Source organism: Zosterops lateralis, assembly GCF_965231275.1.
Source record: "Zosterops lateralis genome assembly, chromosome: 27".
Classification (NCBI taxonomy): domain Eukaryota; kingdom Metazoa; phylum Chordata; class Aves; order Passeriformes; family Zosteropidae; genus Zosterops; species Zosterops lateralis.
Window position 1 is genome coordinate 5,464,270 of NC_139787.1, and position 15,949 is coordinate 5,480,218.

At 55.9% G+C, this 15,949-nt stretch overlaps 1 protein-coding gene and 2 long non-coding RNA genes across 4 annotated transcripts; 2 read left to right on the forward strand and 1 right to left on the reverse strand.

Moving 5' to 3' along the window:
• Positions 1 to 2,963: 2,963 nt before the first annotated feature.
• LOC310919403 lies at positions 2,964 to 10,876 on the forward strand. Its single transcript, XR_014591818.1, has 4 exons — positions 2,964 to 3,287; positions 6,740 to 7,128; positions 8,239 to 8,383; positions 8,721 to 10,876. It is a non-coding gene; the product is annotated as an uncharacterized lncRNA (long non-coding RNA).
• On the reverse strand, positions 8,202 to 12,845 carry LOC310919404. 2 transcript variants are annotated; one of them, XR_014591819.1, is made up of 3 exons: positions 12,575 to 12,845; positions 10,910 to 11,193; positions 8,202 to 8,776 (listed from the first exon to the last, which is right to left on the reverse strand). It is a non-coding gene; the product is annotated as an uncharacterized lncRNA (long non-coding RNA). The 2 variants fall into 2 exon arrangements; XR_014591820.1 differs by lacking the exon at positions 12,575 to 12,845 and adding an exon at positions 11,350 to 11,524.
• Positions 11,865 to 15,433, forward strand: GLMP (glycosylated lysosomal membrane protein). Its single transcript, XM_083878757.1, has 6 exons — positions 11,865 to 11,945; positions 12,853 to 13,110; positions 13,334 to 13,516; positions 13,653 to 13,871; positions 13,944 to 14,221; positions 14,549 to 15,433. Exons 1-6 carry the CDS (start codon positions 11,874 to 11,876, stop codon positions 14,715 to 14,717), a joined length of 1,179 nt encoding a protein of 392 aa, XP_083734883.1. The 5' UTR covers positions 11,865 to 11,873; the 3' UTR covers positions 14,718 to 15,433.
• The last annotated feature ends 516 nt before the right edge of the window (positions 15,434 to 15,949 follow it).

Sequence of the window (15,949 nt, forward strand, 5' to 3'; positions counted from 1 at the left end):
AAATTCATGGTTCTTGTGGATGAGCTTTGTTTGGTCCCTGGGCCAGTCTGTACTTGGAAATCTTCCATAAACTGCCCCAAAAAGGGGTTCAGAGATGTTCTCTGTGACCCCCCTCACTGCAGGGCTTAGCTCTGTGGGTAGGATTCAACTTTCCCTGTGCTGAGCCATTCCTGGGCTCCTTTAGCTGCCTGGTCCTGGTCCCTGGCTGAGGAGTAGAGCCTCCTCCTTTGGCTGCTGAATCTCCCAGGATGTTCCCTTCAAAGTTCCAGCCCCAGAGCCCAAAGCCTGCTCAGTCCCCTGCTTTTAGCACGCCCCACTTTGGGCAGGTCAGAGGGGACTCTCCAACAACATTTTGGACCAATCCCTTTGTTTTGGCTGAAGGAACAGCCCAGTGAGGTCCTGGGTAAACTGGCCCCATGGGCCTTGTGATAACCCGATTTTATTTTCCCGAACTTCCCTCTGTTTGCCTTGCTCCGGACCTTTCATTTCCTGCTCTGCCTGGTTGGGATGAGAACCACAGAGCAACAGTGGCACCGAGTGGGCGAGTGGGACAGAACAACCAGAGCACGGCACGAGGGGAGCCTGGAGAGGAAATTAATGTGGAAATTCATTAAAGACTCGCCAGAAAGATCTTGATGGTCAGGGCATCCCTGGCAATGGTGGAAATCCAGCTCTGAACAGGATTTTGGGTTGTGGCTCTTCAAAGACTCTTCCAACACAGCTCAGGTGAAGCTGGAAAGGGGAGGTGAAAGAGCAGTTCAGCGTCTTCTGGCACAATGTCACCTACAGAGCCCCAGGGAGTGAGGACCTGGCAGAGAGGACACCCAGCACCCACCCAGGCTCTTGTGGTCAATTGTCCACCTGATGCCTTCAGTTTTAGCTTTCATATTTTCCAGATTCTGTACTGCATTGGTATATAACTCTAGACTTCATATAAAACGTTAGCAAGTTCTCCTCACAGCTCAGTCAGACAAAACAATCCTTTTCCAGCCCCAGAACCAAGGACACTGTTGCAGCTTCAGGCCCAAAAGCTGTAAATAACAGCGGATTGAGGAGAGCAAACTGGGAGGATGGGACTTCATCACCTGAAGCTGTAACTGGACAATTAACCCCAATATGAAAATGGACCAAAACTTATAAAAGTGTGAAAACTTATGACCCACCACCCATCTTGGGTGTAGCTTCGGCCAGGCTCTTGTACTACCCAAGGTGTATCCTTTGAAGGCCTTTTTAATAAATACCTACTTTATTTCTTTACTCTGTCTAGTCTCTGTCCTAGGTGGCCTCTCAAGGCATGACACCCATGAGTCCCATCAGGCTCTGGTCCTACAAACCATCCATGAGACATTTTGGAGCAGCCCCTTCTTTCTCCTGAAGTCATTCCATTCCCATCCCTGAGATCCCACCTTCCCTGGAGGAGAGGGGGGAGAGATTCTGCTGCTCCTGCTCAGCAGCAGCAGGGCTCAGTGTGCTGAGAGAGGGAAACTTGGAGTTAATTACCTTCATTAACAAACCCACACCTGGATGCAAATTATTCCCACTTAGTTGGAAATTATAAAGTCAATTTGCATGGGAGAGGCACAGTATGGGCAGGGTTGTGACTGAAATATTGGCTTTGTGTGAGCTTTGCTTTCCAAAGTCAGGAAATGAGTGGAACTTCTGTGCTTTTGACAGCCTTTGAACCAGTATTTGTGGTGTCTTGGATGTGACTGGTCTGAGGGTGCTGACAAAAAGCAGTTTGGCTTTAGGAGCACGCTTGACCATTCCTTTTTGGTAAAAAAAACCCCACAATTCCTCATCTTCACCATCATCTAGTGTGAGTCACACTAAGCAGAAACTGCTGCACCTTCCTCAGGAATTTATTGGATATTGGGAAGGAATTGTTGTTCCCTGTGAAGGCAGGGAGGGGCTGGGATGGGATTCCCAGAGAGGCTGTGGCTGCCCCTGGATCCCTGAAGTGCCCAAGGCCAGGCTGGACATTGGGGCTTGGAGCAGCCTGGGGCAGTGGGAGGTGTCCCTGCCATGGCAGGGGTGGGATGGGATGGGATTTAGGTCCCTTCCAGCCCAAACCACCCCAGGACTGGGTGAAATGGTGCAAGAACCATCAATGAAAGCCCAGCCCGGGATGTAACAAGGGGAGTTCCTTGGGCCTTTTGCTTCCTGCTCATCCCCGGCTTTTGTTCCATCGGCTGTGGCTGCTCCTGGGGGAGCTCAGGGGATCCTGGCAGATCCCACAGGGGCCCAGCGTGTCCCAATGGATCCCCAGAGGTCCTACAGATCCCAGGAGACCCAAATGGATGCCAGCAGGTCCCAGTGGATCCCAGTGAGTCCTAGAATATCTCAGCAGGTCCCAGTAGATTCCAGGGGACTCTAGTGTGTTCCAATGGATCCTGGCAGATCCCAGTGAGTCCCAGAGAATCCCAGTAGATGTCAGAGGGTCCCAGTGAGTCCCAGCAGACCCCAGTGTGCCCCAGTGGATCCCAGAGGGTCCCTGTGTGTCCCAGAGGAGCTCAGTGTGTCCCAGCAGATCCCACAATCTCCCAATGGACCCAGCAGATCCTAGTGGATTCCAACAGATCCCAGCCTGCCTCAGAGGATCTCAGCATGTCCTAGAAGATCCCAACAGCTCCTATCAGATCCCAGTATCTCCCAGTGGATCTCAGCAGGTCCTAGTGGATCCCAGAGTGACCCAGATGGTCCCGGTGTCCCAGATGATCCCAATGGATCCTAATGTCTCTTAATGGATCCCAGTATCCCTCAGTGGATCCCAGTGTGTCCCAGAAATCCCAGTATCTCCCAGTGGATCCCAACGTGTCCCAGGGGGTCCCAGTATCCCCTACATGATCCCAGTATCCCGCAGTGGATCCCAGCACGTTCCAGAGGATCCCAATGTCCTCCAGGGGATCCCAATATCCCTCAGTGGATCCCAGCGGGTCCCAGATGATCCCAGGACCCCGCAGTGGGTCCCAGCATGTCCCAGAGGATCCCAGTATCCCTCATCGGGCCCCCGCGGCCCCTCAGGCGCTCCGGGCCCGTCCCCGCCCTCTGTCCCCGCGGAAACCCGGCCGGGCCCGGCGGAAAGGGCAGGACGGGCGGACAAAGGAGCGGGGCGGGGGCGGGACAGGGGCACGGCCGGGCCCGGGGCCCCTCCGAGCGGCACGGCCTCGCTCCCCACAACACCGGGGAACAGCGAGAAACACCGAGGAACACCGGGAAACACCGAGGACCGGCCCGGGAAGCAGCGAGGGCACGGCCGGGAGGCGCCGCAGAGCAGCGGAGCCCTCGGGGTGAGGCGCGGCCTGCGCGGGACAGGGCGGGGGGGGGACACAAAAACCCCCCGAGTGAGGGGATTTTTGGAAGGAAAACAGGCGAAAGCTGAAATACCGAGGTTAGAAGGTGGCAGGGGTTGGAAGGGATTTCTTTTTCCAGCGCCTAAAGGGGCTCCAGGAGCGCTGAGAGGGACTTTGGTAAAGGGCGTGGAGTGCGGGACAAAGGGGGACGGCTGTGAACTGCAGGAGGAGAGGTTTAGGTGGGATTTTGGGGAAGAAATTCCTCCCTGTGATGGCAAGGAGGGCCTGGCACAGGTTAGTTCGTGGCTGTCCCATCCCTGGCAGTGTCCAGGGCCAGCTTGGCCGGGGCTTGGAGCAGCTGAGATAATGGACGGTGTCCCTGCCCACCCATGGGGGATCCTGGGTCCCTTCCCAAACCATCCCTCATTTCTCTGACCAGGGCCAGTGTCCTTTTATCATTTTCCACTTTGTGGCTGAGATCCAACGTTCTCCCCAGGAACATCAGCCTCTCTCCACTCCTTTTATCCCTGATGGTTTTTTGCTTCAACCTGGGATGCAAAAAATATCCCCTCTGGGGATTGATGTCCAGCAAAACGCAAACAAATCATCTGTATGTGGCACCTGAGCTGCTTTTCAAAAGACCACACGCTGTTTTTTATCTGAAAGCTTAGAAAAGTAGTAAAAAAGGTGAAAAATCAGCCACTTACCCCTTCCCCAGCAAGTTTTGGCACAGCCACCAATGCCACTAAAGGCAAAACCTCCCAAAATTGTGTCTGTGTCTCACATGGTCATTTCAGGGGAACAAAATGCAGTTTTTGAGGTTCCTGATAAGTGTTTTTTAGATTAGCCCAGTCCCATAGACTAAGCAAGGCTCAGGCACTGGACATTTGCAAATAAGTGTGATATGATGGTCAAACCAAGAACAAGACACCTGGCTGCCTTTTGGGTGCTGCTGAAATGGTTTGCAAAGGAAGAAAAAGGCATTGCAAATTTAGGAAAAAATAAGAATATACCTATTGTAAGGATCTGGGGAAGAGCCTGCACCATCACACATGTTAATGAATTTTTGGCCTCAAGTCGCACAGCTTTACCCTCTGCTTGGTGGCTCTGGCTCTTTGGTAGCTCCTGGAGAAGGTTTTATTGGGGAATTGGGTGGTTGTACCAATAAAGCATTGTGGTTGTATTTATAGTTGTACTGTAAAACCTTTCTCTGGACACCACAAAGCACTCCCAGCTCTGGCAGGGATTTTCTGTCGCTGTTTCTTTCAGTGTGTGAAAGATTTCTGAATCTCCCAGCACTGGTGATGCTGCCCTGGAGCAGCTTTAGGTGAGGTGGATCTGAAGGCTCCATCAGTCATCAAATTGCTCAGAGTTTTGTCTTCCCAAAGGCCTTTCCCAGCTGTTTATTAGGTGGTAAATTCTCTGGGTTCACCCTGGGCCACTGCATCCTTGCTCGTGGCTCATGTTCTCCCTGTCTGGGGAAATGATTTGAGGCTGGGAAGTGGCCAGGGATGAGCTGGGGGACACTTGGCAGCTTTTTCACTCCTGACACGTTTCTGTGTGCTGGGGACATGTCCCTTCCCCCTCTGTGTCCCGACAGGGATGTTCTCCTGGCTCAGGACATGCTCTTCCCACAGAATGGGATCCTCTGGCCTCTCCCAGCACCAAAACCAGCCTTGTGGCACCTGTGCTGCTCCCTCCAGTCTCTGCTTCCCAAATTTGTCACATTTTGAAGGAGCAGAGGGGCAGTTGGGACCTCAGGGAACACTGACCAGGTTATTGAAGGTACAGAAACACCTGGTGGGCGCCCCCAGGCCTCCAGAGCTGCATGTTGGGGTTGGGATGAGGATGAGGCTCCAGTGCTCTCCTGGCAATGCTGCTGCTCCTCTGGCACATCCCTGCAGCCCCTGGTTCTCCCCACATCTCCCCTGACAGAAATGTGGCATTTCCATCAGGACAGGCTCAAACTCCTGCTCCTTTCCTGGGTTTGGTGCAATTAGGGCTGAGGGGAGCTCCAGGCAGGAAGAGTGAGGGTTCCTTCAAACCTCTGATTCCAGGGATGTGACTGCCCATCAAACCACAGTCATTCTTCTGAGAGCTTGTGCTATTTCATTAATCATCTCCAGATTTTCTGCTTGCTGGTAACTTCAAAGCAGGCACTTTGGAGGTGCAGCCTCCCAAAATCGTATTGAAAGCTGGTGTCTTCATCCCCCAGGAGGAGCAGACAGTCACAGGCTGTGGAAATGCACTTGCAGGCTCTGGGAGATTTTTCTCATCCTTTACAGCTTTTATACCTTTGTCTAAGACTTTTTTCTATGTCATTTTTAAGCACAGCCTTTGGTCACCCTGCAGATGGGTGTTTTCTAGACTTTGAATTTTCTCCAGGTCCCAGTCTGATCACAGCTGGTTCACAGAGGGATTTATTTCAAGGATTATCAATTTACTGAGTTATCTTTTGCAGCAGGAAGGGTTTTTCTGATAGAAGTTCAACCCCTGCTACCTTTCCCACCATTCCAAGGTGGATTTTATTGTCAAGGCAACCATAAAGCTTTCCATGAGTAAAAGGAAAACCAAATCTTTTGGGTTTGCATTAAGTGTGCTGAGGTTGTCAGTGCTGTGCCATTTTTCTTCAGCACCACACAACTTCCCAGCTCAGTTTGGGCAGCAGTCAGGTCTCTGCCAGCCCAGGAGGGAGGCGGGGATTTGGCACAGGATTGATTCTCTGGGATTTTAGCCACGAGCACAGAGGTGCCCCAGGCTGAGGCAGGAAGGACAGGCTCTGAGGAACGCAGGGATGCAGCAGGAGCTTGTCCTGTGCAGGTGGAACACATGTGCTGTGATCTTCATCATCTAAACATGGGTGTTTGGGGGGGGTTATCCTCAATTCTGAGGTTCTGTCCCTGGTTCCACTGCGGGGGGTGAATCTCCTCTTGTTTGATTCCTGCTCTGGGCCATTCACCAGGTCCTGAGGTTGGGCCTTGAGGTCACATTGACCTTGAGGCAAAAGCTCCCAACATCCCTGTGTCACGGAATTCCTCTTCTTGGATTGCACTTAACATCTCCCCTTTCATGGGAATCGAGGGCGTGTTTGGGAGCCAACAACAGCCTGAGATTTGTGCCGTTCAGGGATTCCAAACGTGCTGTTCCCAGCCAGGGGTCTGTGACAGAGTTTGATCAATTGTTAATAGGTCAGTGGCTGTAAATGGACCTTTCCTGTTGTTTTGACGTAGTTTTCATTTTTTCCCAGCAGAAGAGGCACAATGTTTCTTCATTAAACCCCTGATTGACAGCTTGCTGAAAGGAAGCCCACGGTAGCTGCTTTCCCTTTAATTTCCCTGCTCAAACCTCAGTTCCTCGGCATTTTCTCACCCTGGCAAGCAGAGCTCCCCTCACCATTGTCAGTGCTCCGAGCTAAATCCTCTTTCATCTTTATCCCTTGGCTTTTGCAGCGAGGAGGATGCCGTGATGCTGATGCTGAGGGAGAGGCAGCAATGAGCTCTGCTCCAGGATTTAGCTCTGCCCGCAGCCGAGTGATGCTGCCGGGGATGCTGCAGAAAGGTTGCCAGAGAGGCGGATACCAGCCTTGCATCCAGGTTTTTGCTGCATCCCCGCTGCCAGGCGAGATATGGATCATCCCCGGGATTGTTGCTGCCGTGTCCCTGTGCAGGGAGGGGACGCTGGAGGTGCCGGTGGGTGCCGGACCCTGCGGCGCTGCGGATTTTTCAGTTCTGGAGCCGACGCTCCCCTCACGGTGAGGTCTCTGTGGCGCAATGGACGAGCGCGCTGGACTTCTAATCCAGAGGTTCCGGGTTCGAGTCCCGGCAGAGATGATCTCCAGGCAGGTGTCTCTTTTATTTTAGTGCCATTTCTCTCCTAGGTGCTGATCCGTTACATTTATTACGCCCCCGAGGGTTTGCATGGGGAGGGAATGACTTTTCCTGGCACAGCTGATGGATGTAACACCCCTGTGCTCCCTTCCTCAGGCATTTCTCCTCCATCATCTCCCCCTTCCCTCGTTCCCTTTGGTATCTCCTCCAAGCAGGTGTTTTAACTCCACGTGTCCCCCCAGTACTGTCCCATTTTTGATACCTTCTTCCTGAGGGAAGTTCTGTGCTCTCCAGTAGGGCCCAGCAGGTCAGAACCTTCTGGTGGCCTTTCCTGTGATAAACGGGGTCATCTTTGCACATGTGTGGCCAAAGAAATGTAGGTCTCTGATGTGAATGTCCACCTTGGTACATTTGGGTAGCTCAATGCTCCCCACCTGGACCTTTGTACTCTGAAATGGTTTTAAACGACTAGAGGGCAGGGTTAGATGGGATATCGGGAAGAAATTATTCCTTGTGAGGGTGAGGAGGCCCTGACACAGATTATTCCATGGCTGTCCCATCCCTAGAAGTGTCCAAAGACAGGTTGGATGGGGCTTGGAGCAGCCTGGGATAGTGAAAGGTGTCCCTGCCATGGCAGGGGTGGGACAGGACAAGTTTTAAGGTCCCTCCCAACCCAAATCATTCCATGTCTCCATGCTCTCTGCACACTTGCCAATCCCAGGATGCTCCCCCATTGACTGGATTTCTGGTCTCCAGAAATGGAGAAAACCATTTCCAAAAGTGGAAAACCAGTCCATCTCCATCTCTGGGCTTGGCTTGCTTATTTTTCTCCTTATGGTGTCTGTGCAAGTGCTGGAGCTCAGCCTGCTTGGAAAACCAGGCCCTGGTGGTGCTGGAAGTTTGGCCCCCATGTTCACCATGGCAAAGTTGTTATTTCCATCACATCCTGGGGAAAAAGGCCAGAAGATTATTCTGGAAAAGAGAAAATGTGTGGGCAGTGAGTGGGACACACCCAAAGGAAAATTTGATAGGAATGAGGGGAGAAAGGGCAGAGTCTGCAGAGATCACTTCTGCCTTCAGCAAATGGAGAATGAAACATCTTTATTTGCTTTTTTGGACAGGGGCAGCAATAAAACTGTGATTCCAGCTTAGCTGTGGTTCCTCTGGGAAGAGTTGGAACTCCACTTCCCTAAACATGAGTATGGAAGAGCTCAGGAGCAGATCCTTGGTGTTACCAGGTGTGTTCTCCTCCTGCTGCTGTGTCTGGTAAGCCCAGAGTGCCACAACCTTCATGTTCAGGGACACCCTCAGGTCCAGGGACACCCTGTGCCAGGGCAGGAGACCCCTGTGACCCCCCCCCCCACACACACACACACACACACAAATTCAGGCACCAGAGTTGTCACTGCTTTGTGTGGGACGAGCTCTGTTCATCACCTCACCTGTGTGGGGAGGACACAGAGCTCCCAGTCTCTCCCAGCTGCACTTTTGGTCTCCCTTGGCTTCTTTTGCAGAAGGTCCTGCAGCTGCTTTTTGGCTTTTCCAGAATTTCCATTGGTTCTAAAATCTTCCCAAACCTTCAGCTCCCCTCTTATCTCACCAGGTCGCCCTCAGGTGTGCTGCCCATGAGATAAGGAGGTGTGAGGATTCCTGTTGTCCCTGCAAGAAGAGAAAGTCTCATGTGGAAAGGAAAAAAGTCAGCCAGATGTGCTGGGAAAGGTGAGGAGAATGGAGGAATTACTGTCATTCCCTGCAGGACACAAACACTGAGTTACAGCCGAGTTACACCAGTCCTGTCACTGCTGCAGGGTGTTGTTCCCTGTCAGGGAACTCTTCTGGGTTTTTGGCAATGACCACATGTGCAAACACAGTTCAAATTATTATCTAATTATCCCACACTTCCCATCAGAATCAGGAAGACTTTGCTTTCTGCCCCAGAACATTCCGAACTCCCAACAGAAAGGATGTTTGGGAGGCCCTATACGTAGAGGGAGCTTGTATGGAATCTTATATTTATCCTTCCAGACCTCAGGTGGTATCAGGCTCCCAGGAATGAATCCCCATCTGGAGGGGCAGGGAATTTGTCTGTGAGATCCCCACACCCTGCCCTGTGGGGCCAACAAAAAAGGTGGGATGATCCCATAGCAACCCTGGAACTGCCAGAAATGGTGGAATGCTCCCCTGGAAATCCTAGAACCAAAGAATACAGTGAAATTCTCTGGCAAACCTTGAACCAACAAAACCAGTAGAATTCTCCCCTGGAAATCCTAGAACTGACAGAAAGGGTGGAATGCCCTCCTGGCAACTCTAGACCTGGCAAAAATGATGGAATTCTACCATGGCAACCCTAGAAACAAATAAAATCAGTGGGATGTTCCCCTGGCAACCCTAGAACCAAGAAATACAATTGAAGTCTCCCCTGGTAACCCTAGAACAGACAAAAGCAGTGGAATGTTTTAATGGCAGTCCTAGAACCAATAAAATGATGGAATTCTCTCCTGGCAACCCTAGAATTTAAGAAATGGTGAAATGCTCCCCCAGCAACCCTAGAACCAACAGAAACACTGGAATGATCCCATGGCAACCCTAGAACTGATAGAAATTCTGGAATGTTCCTCTGGCAACTCTAGAGCCAACAAAAATGGTGGGATGATCCCTTGGTGACTCTAGAACCCACAGAAATGGTGGAATTCTCTGGAAATCCTAGAACTGACAAAAAATGTGGAACTCTCCTCTGGTATCTCTAGAACCAAAAACAGTGGAATGCTCCACTGGAAATCCTAGAACTGACAAAAATGGTGGAATTCTCCCCTGGCAACCCTAGAACTGACAAAAACAATGAAATATTTCTCTGGCAACCCCAGAACCAACAGAAACAGTGGAACATTCCCCTGGCAACCCTGGAACCAGCCAAAATGGTGCAATGATCTCCTGGCAACCCTAAACCCAACAAAAACAATGGAATGCTTGTTTGACAGCCCTAGAACCAGCAAAAACTCCAGCATGTTCCCCTGTTATCCCTAAAACCAACAAAAAGCTGTGGAATGTTACCCTGCCATCCCTAAAACCAACAAAAATGGTGGAATGCTCCTCTAGAATCTCCTTTCCCATGAGCTCTGGACTATTCCTCCTGCCCCATGGGCAATACAGCCGAGCAGGTTGGACACCTCTGCTTCCCCCTGGTTCACCACCCACCCCAAATAGGGTCCAGGGCTGTGACATGAGGGGACAGTTTGTGCCCCTGTTCTCTCCCCTCACAGCTTCCGGAGCCATCCTGGGTCCAGCATGGATTCAGTGCCTGCAGGAGGTGCTGGGCTCCCCCAGGAGCTCCCAGGGTTTGAGGTTCAGGTTTATCTCTAAATAAATTCATCATTTCTGCCCAATTGTTCATTTAATTCCTGTGCCAGGGTGAGAGGTGGAAAACCCCCCAGGCTGGGCACTGCCAGGGGCTCTGTGGGGTCTCTGCCAATGCCAGGAGATTCAGGGAGGCCAAGGACAGGGGCTGCACCTGCACTGGGGCAGCAAAAATATGGGTAAGGTGAGGGTACTTGGTATCCTGGGGGATGGAGGTGGGGTCTCTCTTGGATATGGGGGTCTCCAAAGTGTGGGGCAGTGAAAGTGGGGGGTCTCTGGAGCTTGGGGTGGTCATGGGGGGGTCTCTGGAGCCCTGGGGAATGGAGGAGGGAGTTTTCTCTGTATGGAATGATGGAGGAGTGGGCTGTCCACTGCCCTCCTGGGGGATGGAAACGGGGTCTCTGTTGTGGGGGATGAGGGTGGGGGTCTCTGCTGTACCTGAGGGTCTCCAGAGTATGGGGTGGTGACAGTGAGGGGTGTCTGGAGCACAGGATGGTCCAGAGGCCTGAGGAGACTTCAGAGACCCCAAAGGTCCAAAAGCTCCACAAGGTGCAGTGGGGTCTCATTGTCCTGCTGGATTGACGTGGGGGTCTCTGCTGGATGGGATGATGGAGGAGGGGGGTCTCAGGTGCCCTGCGGGAGGGAGATGGAGGTCTCTGCTGATGAACCTTGGCACACGCAAAAGGAAACTGCAATTCGTGTCATCCACATCCATGGGCACTCTGTAAAGCAGTGGAGAAGAAGAGGAGGTGAGCAGGGAGGAGGACCAGGATTAAACTCCTCAAAAACTGGGTGCAGAGCCCCAGGCTACTTGTCCAGCATTTGAGGTGGTGACGGCAGTGTCCCTCTGGGGTGGTGAATGTGGGGTCTCTGCTGACCTGGGGGATGGAGGTTCTGGGGCCTCCACTCTCCAAAGGAGAACGGGGATCCCCTTTGTCCTGGGGGATGAAGATGGGGGTCTCTGCGGGATGGGACGATGAAGGAGGGGGAGCTGCAGTGTCCGAAGAAGTGGAGGCGGGAATGCCCACAGAACGCCGTGGGGAATCTGCTGGGTCTCATCTGTGCTGGCAATGGAGCTGAGACTGCTGCCCTGGGGGACGGAAGGGGCAGGAAGCAGAACGGCAAACTCTGAGCGGTTCCCGTCTCCATCCGCATGCCGCCCCCAGCTGCGCTCACAAGGGCTCCGTTAGGGCGCGGGGTGGTGCCGGGGCGGTACCAGGGCTGTTCCAGGCTGGTCCCTGGGTGGTACCGGCACTGTTTCGGGGCAGTACCAGGGCGGTCCCCGGGCGGTACCAGGGCTGTTCCAGGACTGTTCCAGGACTGTTCCAGGGCTGTTCCGGGGCGGTCCCCGGGCGGTTCCGGGGCGGGCCGGGGGCGGTGCCGTGGCCGGGCCGGTCTCGCCATGGCCGCCGGTGCGGGGCTGGCGCTGCTGGCGGCGCTGCTGGCGGCGGCCGGGGCCGAGCGGGGCCGGAAGGTGAGCGGGGTCGGGGGGTAGCGGGACCGGGACGGGGGTTGCCGGGGTTACCGGGGCTGGGGGGGCCGGGGTGCGGAGCCCCCCCCGGGCTCTCCGGCCTCTGCTCGGCGCTCGTCCCGCTCCCGCCGCGGTGCGGTGGTGCCTGAGATCCCCCCGTGTCCCCTCCGCTCCTCCCGGGACCCTCAGAACCCCGGGACAGCCGGGTTGGAACCGGGATCACCCAATCCAACCCCCTGCCCAGGCTGGGTCACCCAGCGGGTGACACGGGGACATCCCGGTGGGTTTGGGGTGTCTCCAGAGCGGGACACGCCGGGCTCGCCCGGGGCAGTCGTTCCAGGGCTCTGCCACCCTCAGCGTAAAGAAGTTATTGCTCGTGTTGAAGGGAAAGTTCTGGTTTCGTTTGTGGCCTCGGAGGAGCCTGTCCGGAGCAGGGGCCGGGCTGGACCCCCCGAGGGTCCCGCTGGGGCCCGGCCTTGCGGGGTCTGGGGAGGAGAAGGGGCCGGAGCCTCACACCGGGCACAGCCCCCGTGGGGCTGGAGCTGAGCCCACCCTGCCTCTGTCCGGACACACAGGGTGACCCCTGCCCTGCCAACCCTTGTCCTGCGGTGACATGTCCCAGGGCCACCCACCTCTGTCCCTCCTCTCTTCTTTGTCCTAATCCCGTGGGACCAGCCTGGCTGTGGGCAGGGAGGGGGCTGTGGGACGGGAAGAGGTTGTGGGATGGGAAGAGGTTGTGGGATGGGAAGCAGCTCAAAGCCGGTCCCAAACGTCCGGCTGTGAAATGCTGACGGAGCGTGTTGAGCAATAGCAGGGCTGCAGAGTCACGGGAGCCGAGGCAGCTCCGATGTCCCACCCTCCCGGGACGCTGGGCTCGTCCTGCAGGGCTCAGCGCTGTCCCTGCCCCCAGGTGTCCATGCAGTACAACCCCGGCTGGAACAGCTCCTCCGTGAACCTGCTGCACGTGCAGGCAGCGGGGCCTGAGGACAGCCTGCACTACGTGTGGAGCAGCATCGGGGCCCCCGCCGTGCTCCTGGTGGCCACCCAGAGCCCCAGCAGTGCCCTGAGGGTCAACTGGACACAGCTGCTCTCAGCCAGTCCTGCTGGAGCCATCTGGATCGACCCTCCCGACAGCGTGGTTTATTCCACAGCCGTGGTCTTCACCAAGGTACCGCTGGCAAGGGGCTGCCCTGGGACAGCTGAGGATGCAGAGGGTCCCTGGGCAGCTTTCCAGCTCCAGGGAAATCCCCAGCACCATTCCCATCTAGGGAAGTGTCTGTCTCCAGCCTGAGCTGCTTGGCTGAGTTCTGTCTCTGTCCTGTTCCCTGGATCACAGCACAAGCTCCCGTCCTCCCAGTGCTCCCAGCCCTTCTCCTCTTCCTTCCCTGCAGTTGTTCGAGTTCAGCGAGGCCAAACCTTTGGGAGAGCTCTTCTACCCCACCTATGACCTGTCTGAGTTCTCCTGGGACAGCCTCAACCACACCCTGAACCACACGGCGCTGACGGCCGAGCTCCGCGGGGTCCCGGCCACCGACCCCGGCAGCAGCTTCTCCAACGGCAGCCTGGCATTCCGGGTGTGTGCAGGGAATGTCCTGGCAGGGAACAGGCAGAGAACACGGGGAATGTCCTGTGTGGACAGGGACAGGGAATGCTGCACCTTGGCATCCTGGGCACTGCCCGTGCTGTCCCTGTGACCCGTGTCCCTTGCAGGTGACAGCCTACGAGGCCGGTGGCCGTGATGGGCACCTGCCCAGCCTCCTGCACACGGCCAACAGCTCCCAGCTGGAATTCATCCTGGCTGGGGTGGCCCCGCGGGGGAACAGCTCCCGCTTCGTGCTGGAGGTGGCCACGGTGGAGGAGGCGGGGGCAGTGCGGAGGCTGCGGTCCGAGAGATCCATCGACGATGAGTACACCCCCACCATCTTCGAGGTGAGCGAGGGGCTGGCCTGGGCTGGGGGGGACCCTGCTGTCCTTCCCTCCCCTCACCCTGTCCCTCCCCAGGTGCTGTCCCTGGTAGCTGAGCCCCAGAACAGCAGCTCCACGCTGGGGTTCCTGCAGTGGAAGGCGACAGCCTACGGCTCCCGGAGCCCCCGGCGGGAGGACGGGATCCAGTGCCGGGCTCAGGGGCTGCAGGCGGCCAACTGGAGCCTGCCCGTGTCCAGCATCATCCAGGCCTACTTTGGGGACAGTTTGGGCAGCACCTGCACCATCAGCGCCCTCAATGTGTCCTTTGGGGGAGAGGAGGAAGAGGTGTACCGGGAGAAGCGATACCTCAGCTGGTGAGTGGGGTCCCAGGGGTTTGAGGGGATGCTCCTGGTCACTGAGAATGTGCAGAGGGGTCTGAAGGGTCTGAAAGGATGCTCCTGGTCACTAACAATGTGCAATTTGGGGGACTGGCAGGTCATAGGGTTTCTCTGTTTTAGTAACAGTCTCCATTCCCAAGTCTTGAGTTTCCCTGTAATCCTGTAGCAAAGGCTTCACAGTTCCTTGAGAAGCCTCATCGTGCCCTGTGTGGGATCTTGGCCTGACCCTCTGAGGTGGGAAAGCCCCAGGGCTCCCAGCCGTGGCCAGAGCCCATCCCTGTCCTGACCTGTCTCCTCCCACAGGTCGGTGCTGCTGGGCTTTGGGGAGCCCCCCAGGGACACCTTCTCCCCACTGGTGATCTCCATCACGGCCGTGGCGCTGGGCACCCCCCTGGCCATGCTGCTCCTGGGCAGCTGCCTGGTGCTGCTGGCGCAGAGGAGACGCTACTCGGAGTACGAGCCCATCAACTGAGGGGGCCGGGCCCACGGAGAGCCCCGGGATCCACCCCATTCCCGGGATTGGCCGTGGCTGCTGCCGGGCTCCTCCTGTGCCTCCCCTCCGAGCCCCGAGGGGACCAGGGTGACACTTGCAGCTGCCCACACCACCGTGTCCTGCTCCTTCCCACTGCCACGTCCTGCACTGGGTTGCACTTCCTCCCCGGATTTTTCCTGATTCATGCAGCTAAGGGAAGAGAAGGGAGTTTGGTCAGGAAAATCCTCCTCCTCCTCCTCCCAAGGGATACAACCACTGCTGTCCTGGCTGCAGGCCAGGGACTGGCTCCAGTGCCACTTCCAAGGATGCTTGGGTGGCTCCAGCCTGGGCTGGGGACCAGCACTGCTCCTGCTTCCCAGCAAATCCCAGCTCCTGCAGCCGGGGCTCATGGACTCCTCCCTGCTCCACGTTCCTGCTGTGCTGGCCTGGGACATGAGGGACACCCAGTGCCACGTCACAGCAGCTGCTCAAGCTCAGGTGTGTCCTGTCGGGCCATGGAGGGCTGGTCCAGCCAGGATGCTGCTCCTGGATACCCCCAGGGATGGATCCCAGGTGCTGCCCAGGTGTTGAGGAGCCCTGGGATGAGCGTGGCCTGAGGCTGCTCGGGGTTCTCAGAGGTATCCAGGACTGTGCTGGGCTCCGAGTTCTCCATCACCGACTTGTCTTCAACCAAATAAAGTGTATTTCTAAACACAGTTTCCTGTGGGAATGCTGTACTGGGGGTGAGGGGGAGGAGGGCAGCTCCTGGCAGGAATGGGAGGGGCTGGAGCTCAGCAGGAGCCAAGGGAGCCTCTGGCCCTGGACTGAGGTTGGTGCTTGGAGAGGGGAGGGGCTTCCCTTGAGTTGTGGGGTCACAGAGAGTCCAGGCCTGGGCTGTGCCTCCGCTGAGAGGTCACATGGAAGAGTCACAGAATTGTGGAATCTCAGCTGGAAGGGACCCACAGGGATCATCCATTCCAACCCCAGGCACTGCACACACACCCCAACAACCCCACCCTGAGCATCCCTGGCAGAGCTGTCCAAACTCTCCTGGAGCTCTGGCAGCTTTGGGGCTGGGAGCATTCCCTGGGGAGTCTGGGCAGTGCCCAGCACCCTCTGGGGGAAGAACGTTTCCCTGAGATCCATCCTAAACCTCCCTGACACAGCTCCAGCCATTCCCTGGGGTCCTGTCACTGCCACAGGGAGCTGAGACCAGAGCTGCCCCTGCTGAG

Excerpts from the sequence above, each read along its gene's own strand:
- GLMP (XM_083878757.1), top strand. The coding sequence starts at position 11,874 with ATGGCCGCCGGTGCGGGGCTGGCGCTGCTGGCGGCGCTGCTGGCGGCG. Across the intron at positions 11,946-12,852 it reads GGGCCGAGCGGGGCCGGAAG|GTGTCCATGCAGTACAACCC; the intron begins GTGAGCGGGGTC and ends CCCTGCCCCCAG. Across the intron at positions 13,872-13,943 it reads ACACCCCCACCATCTTCGAG|GTGCTGTCCCTGGTAGCTGA; the intron begins GTGAGCGAGGGG and ends GTCCCTCCCCAG.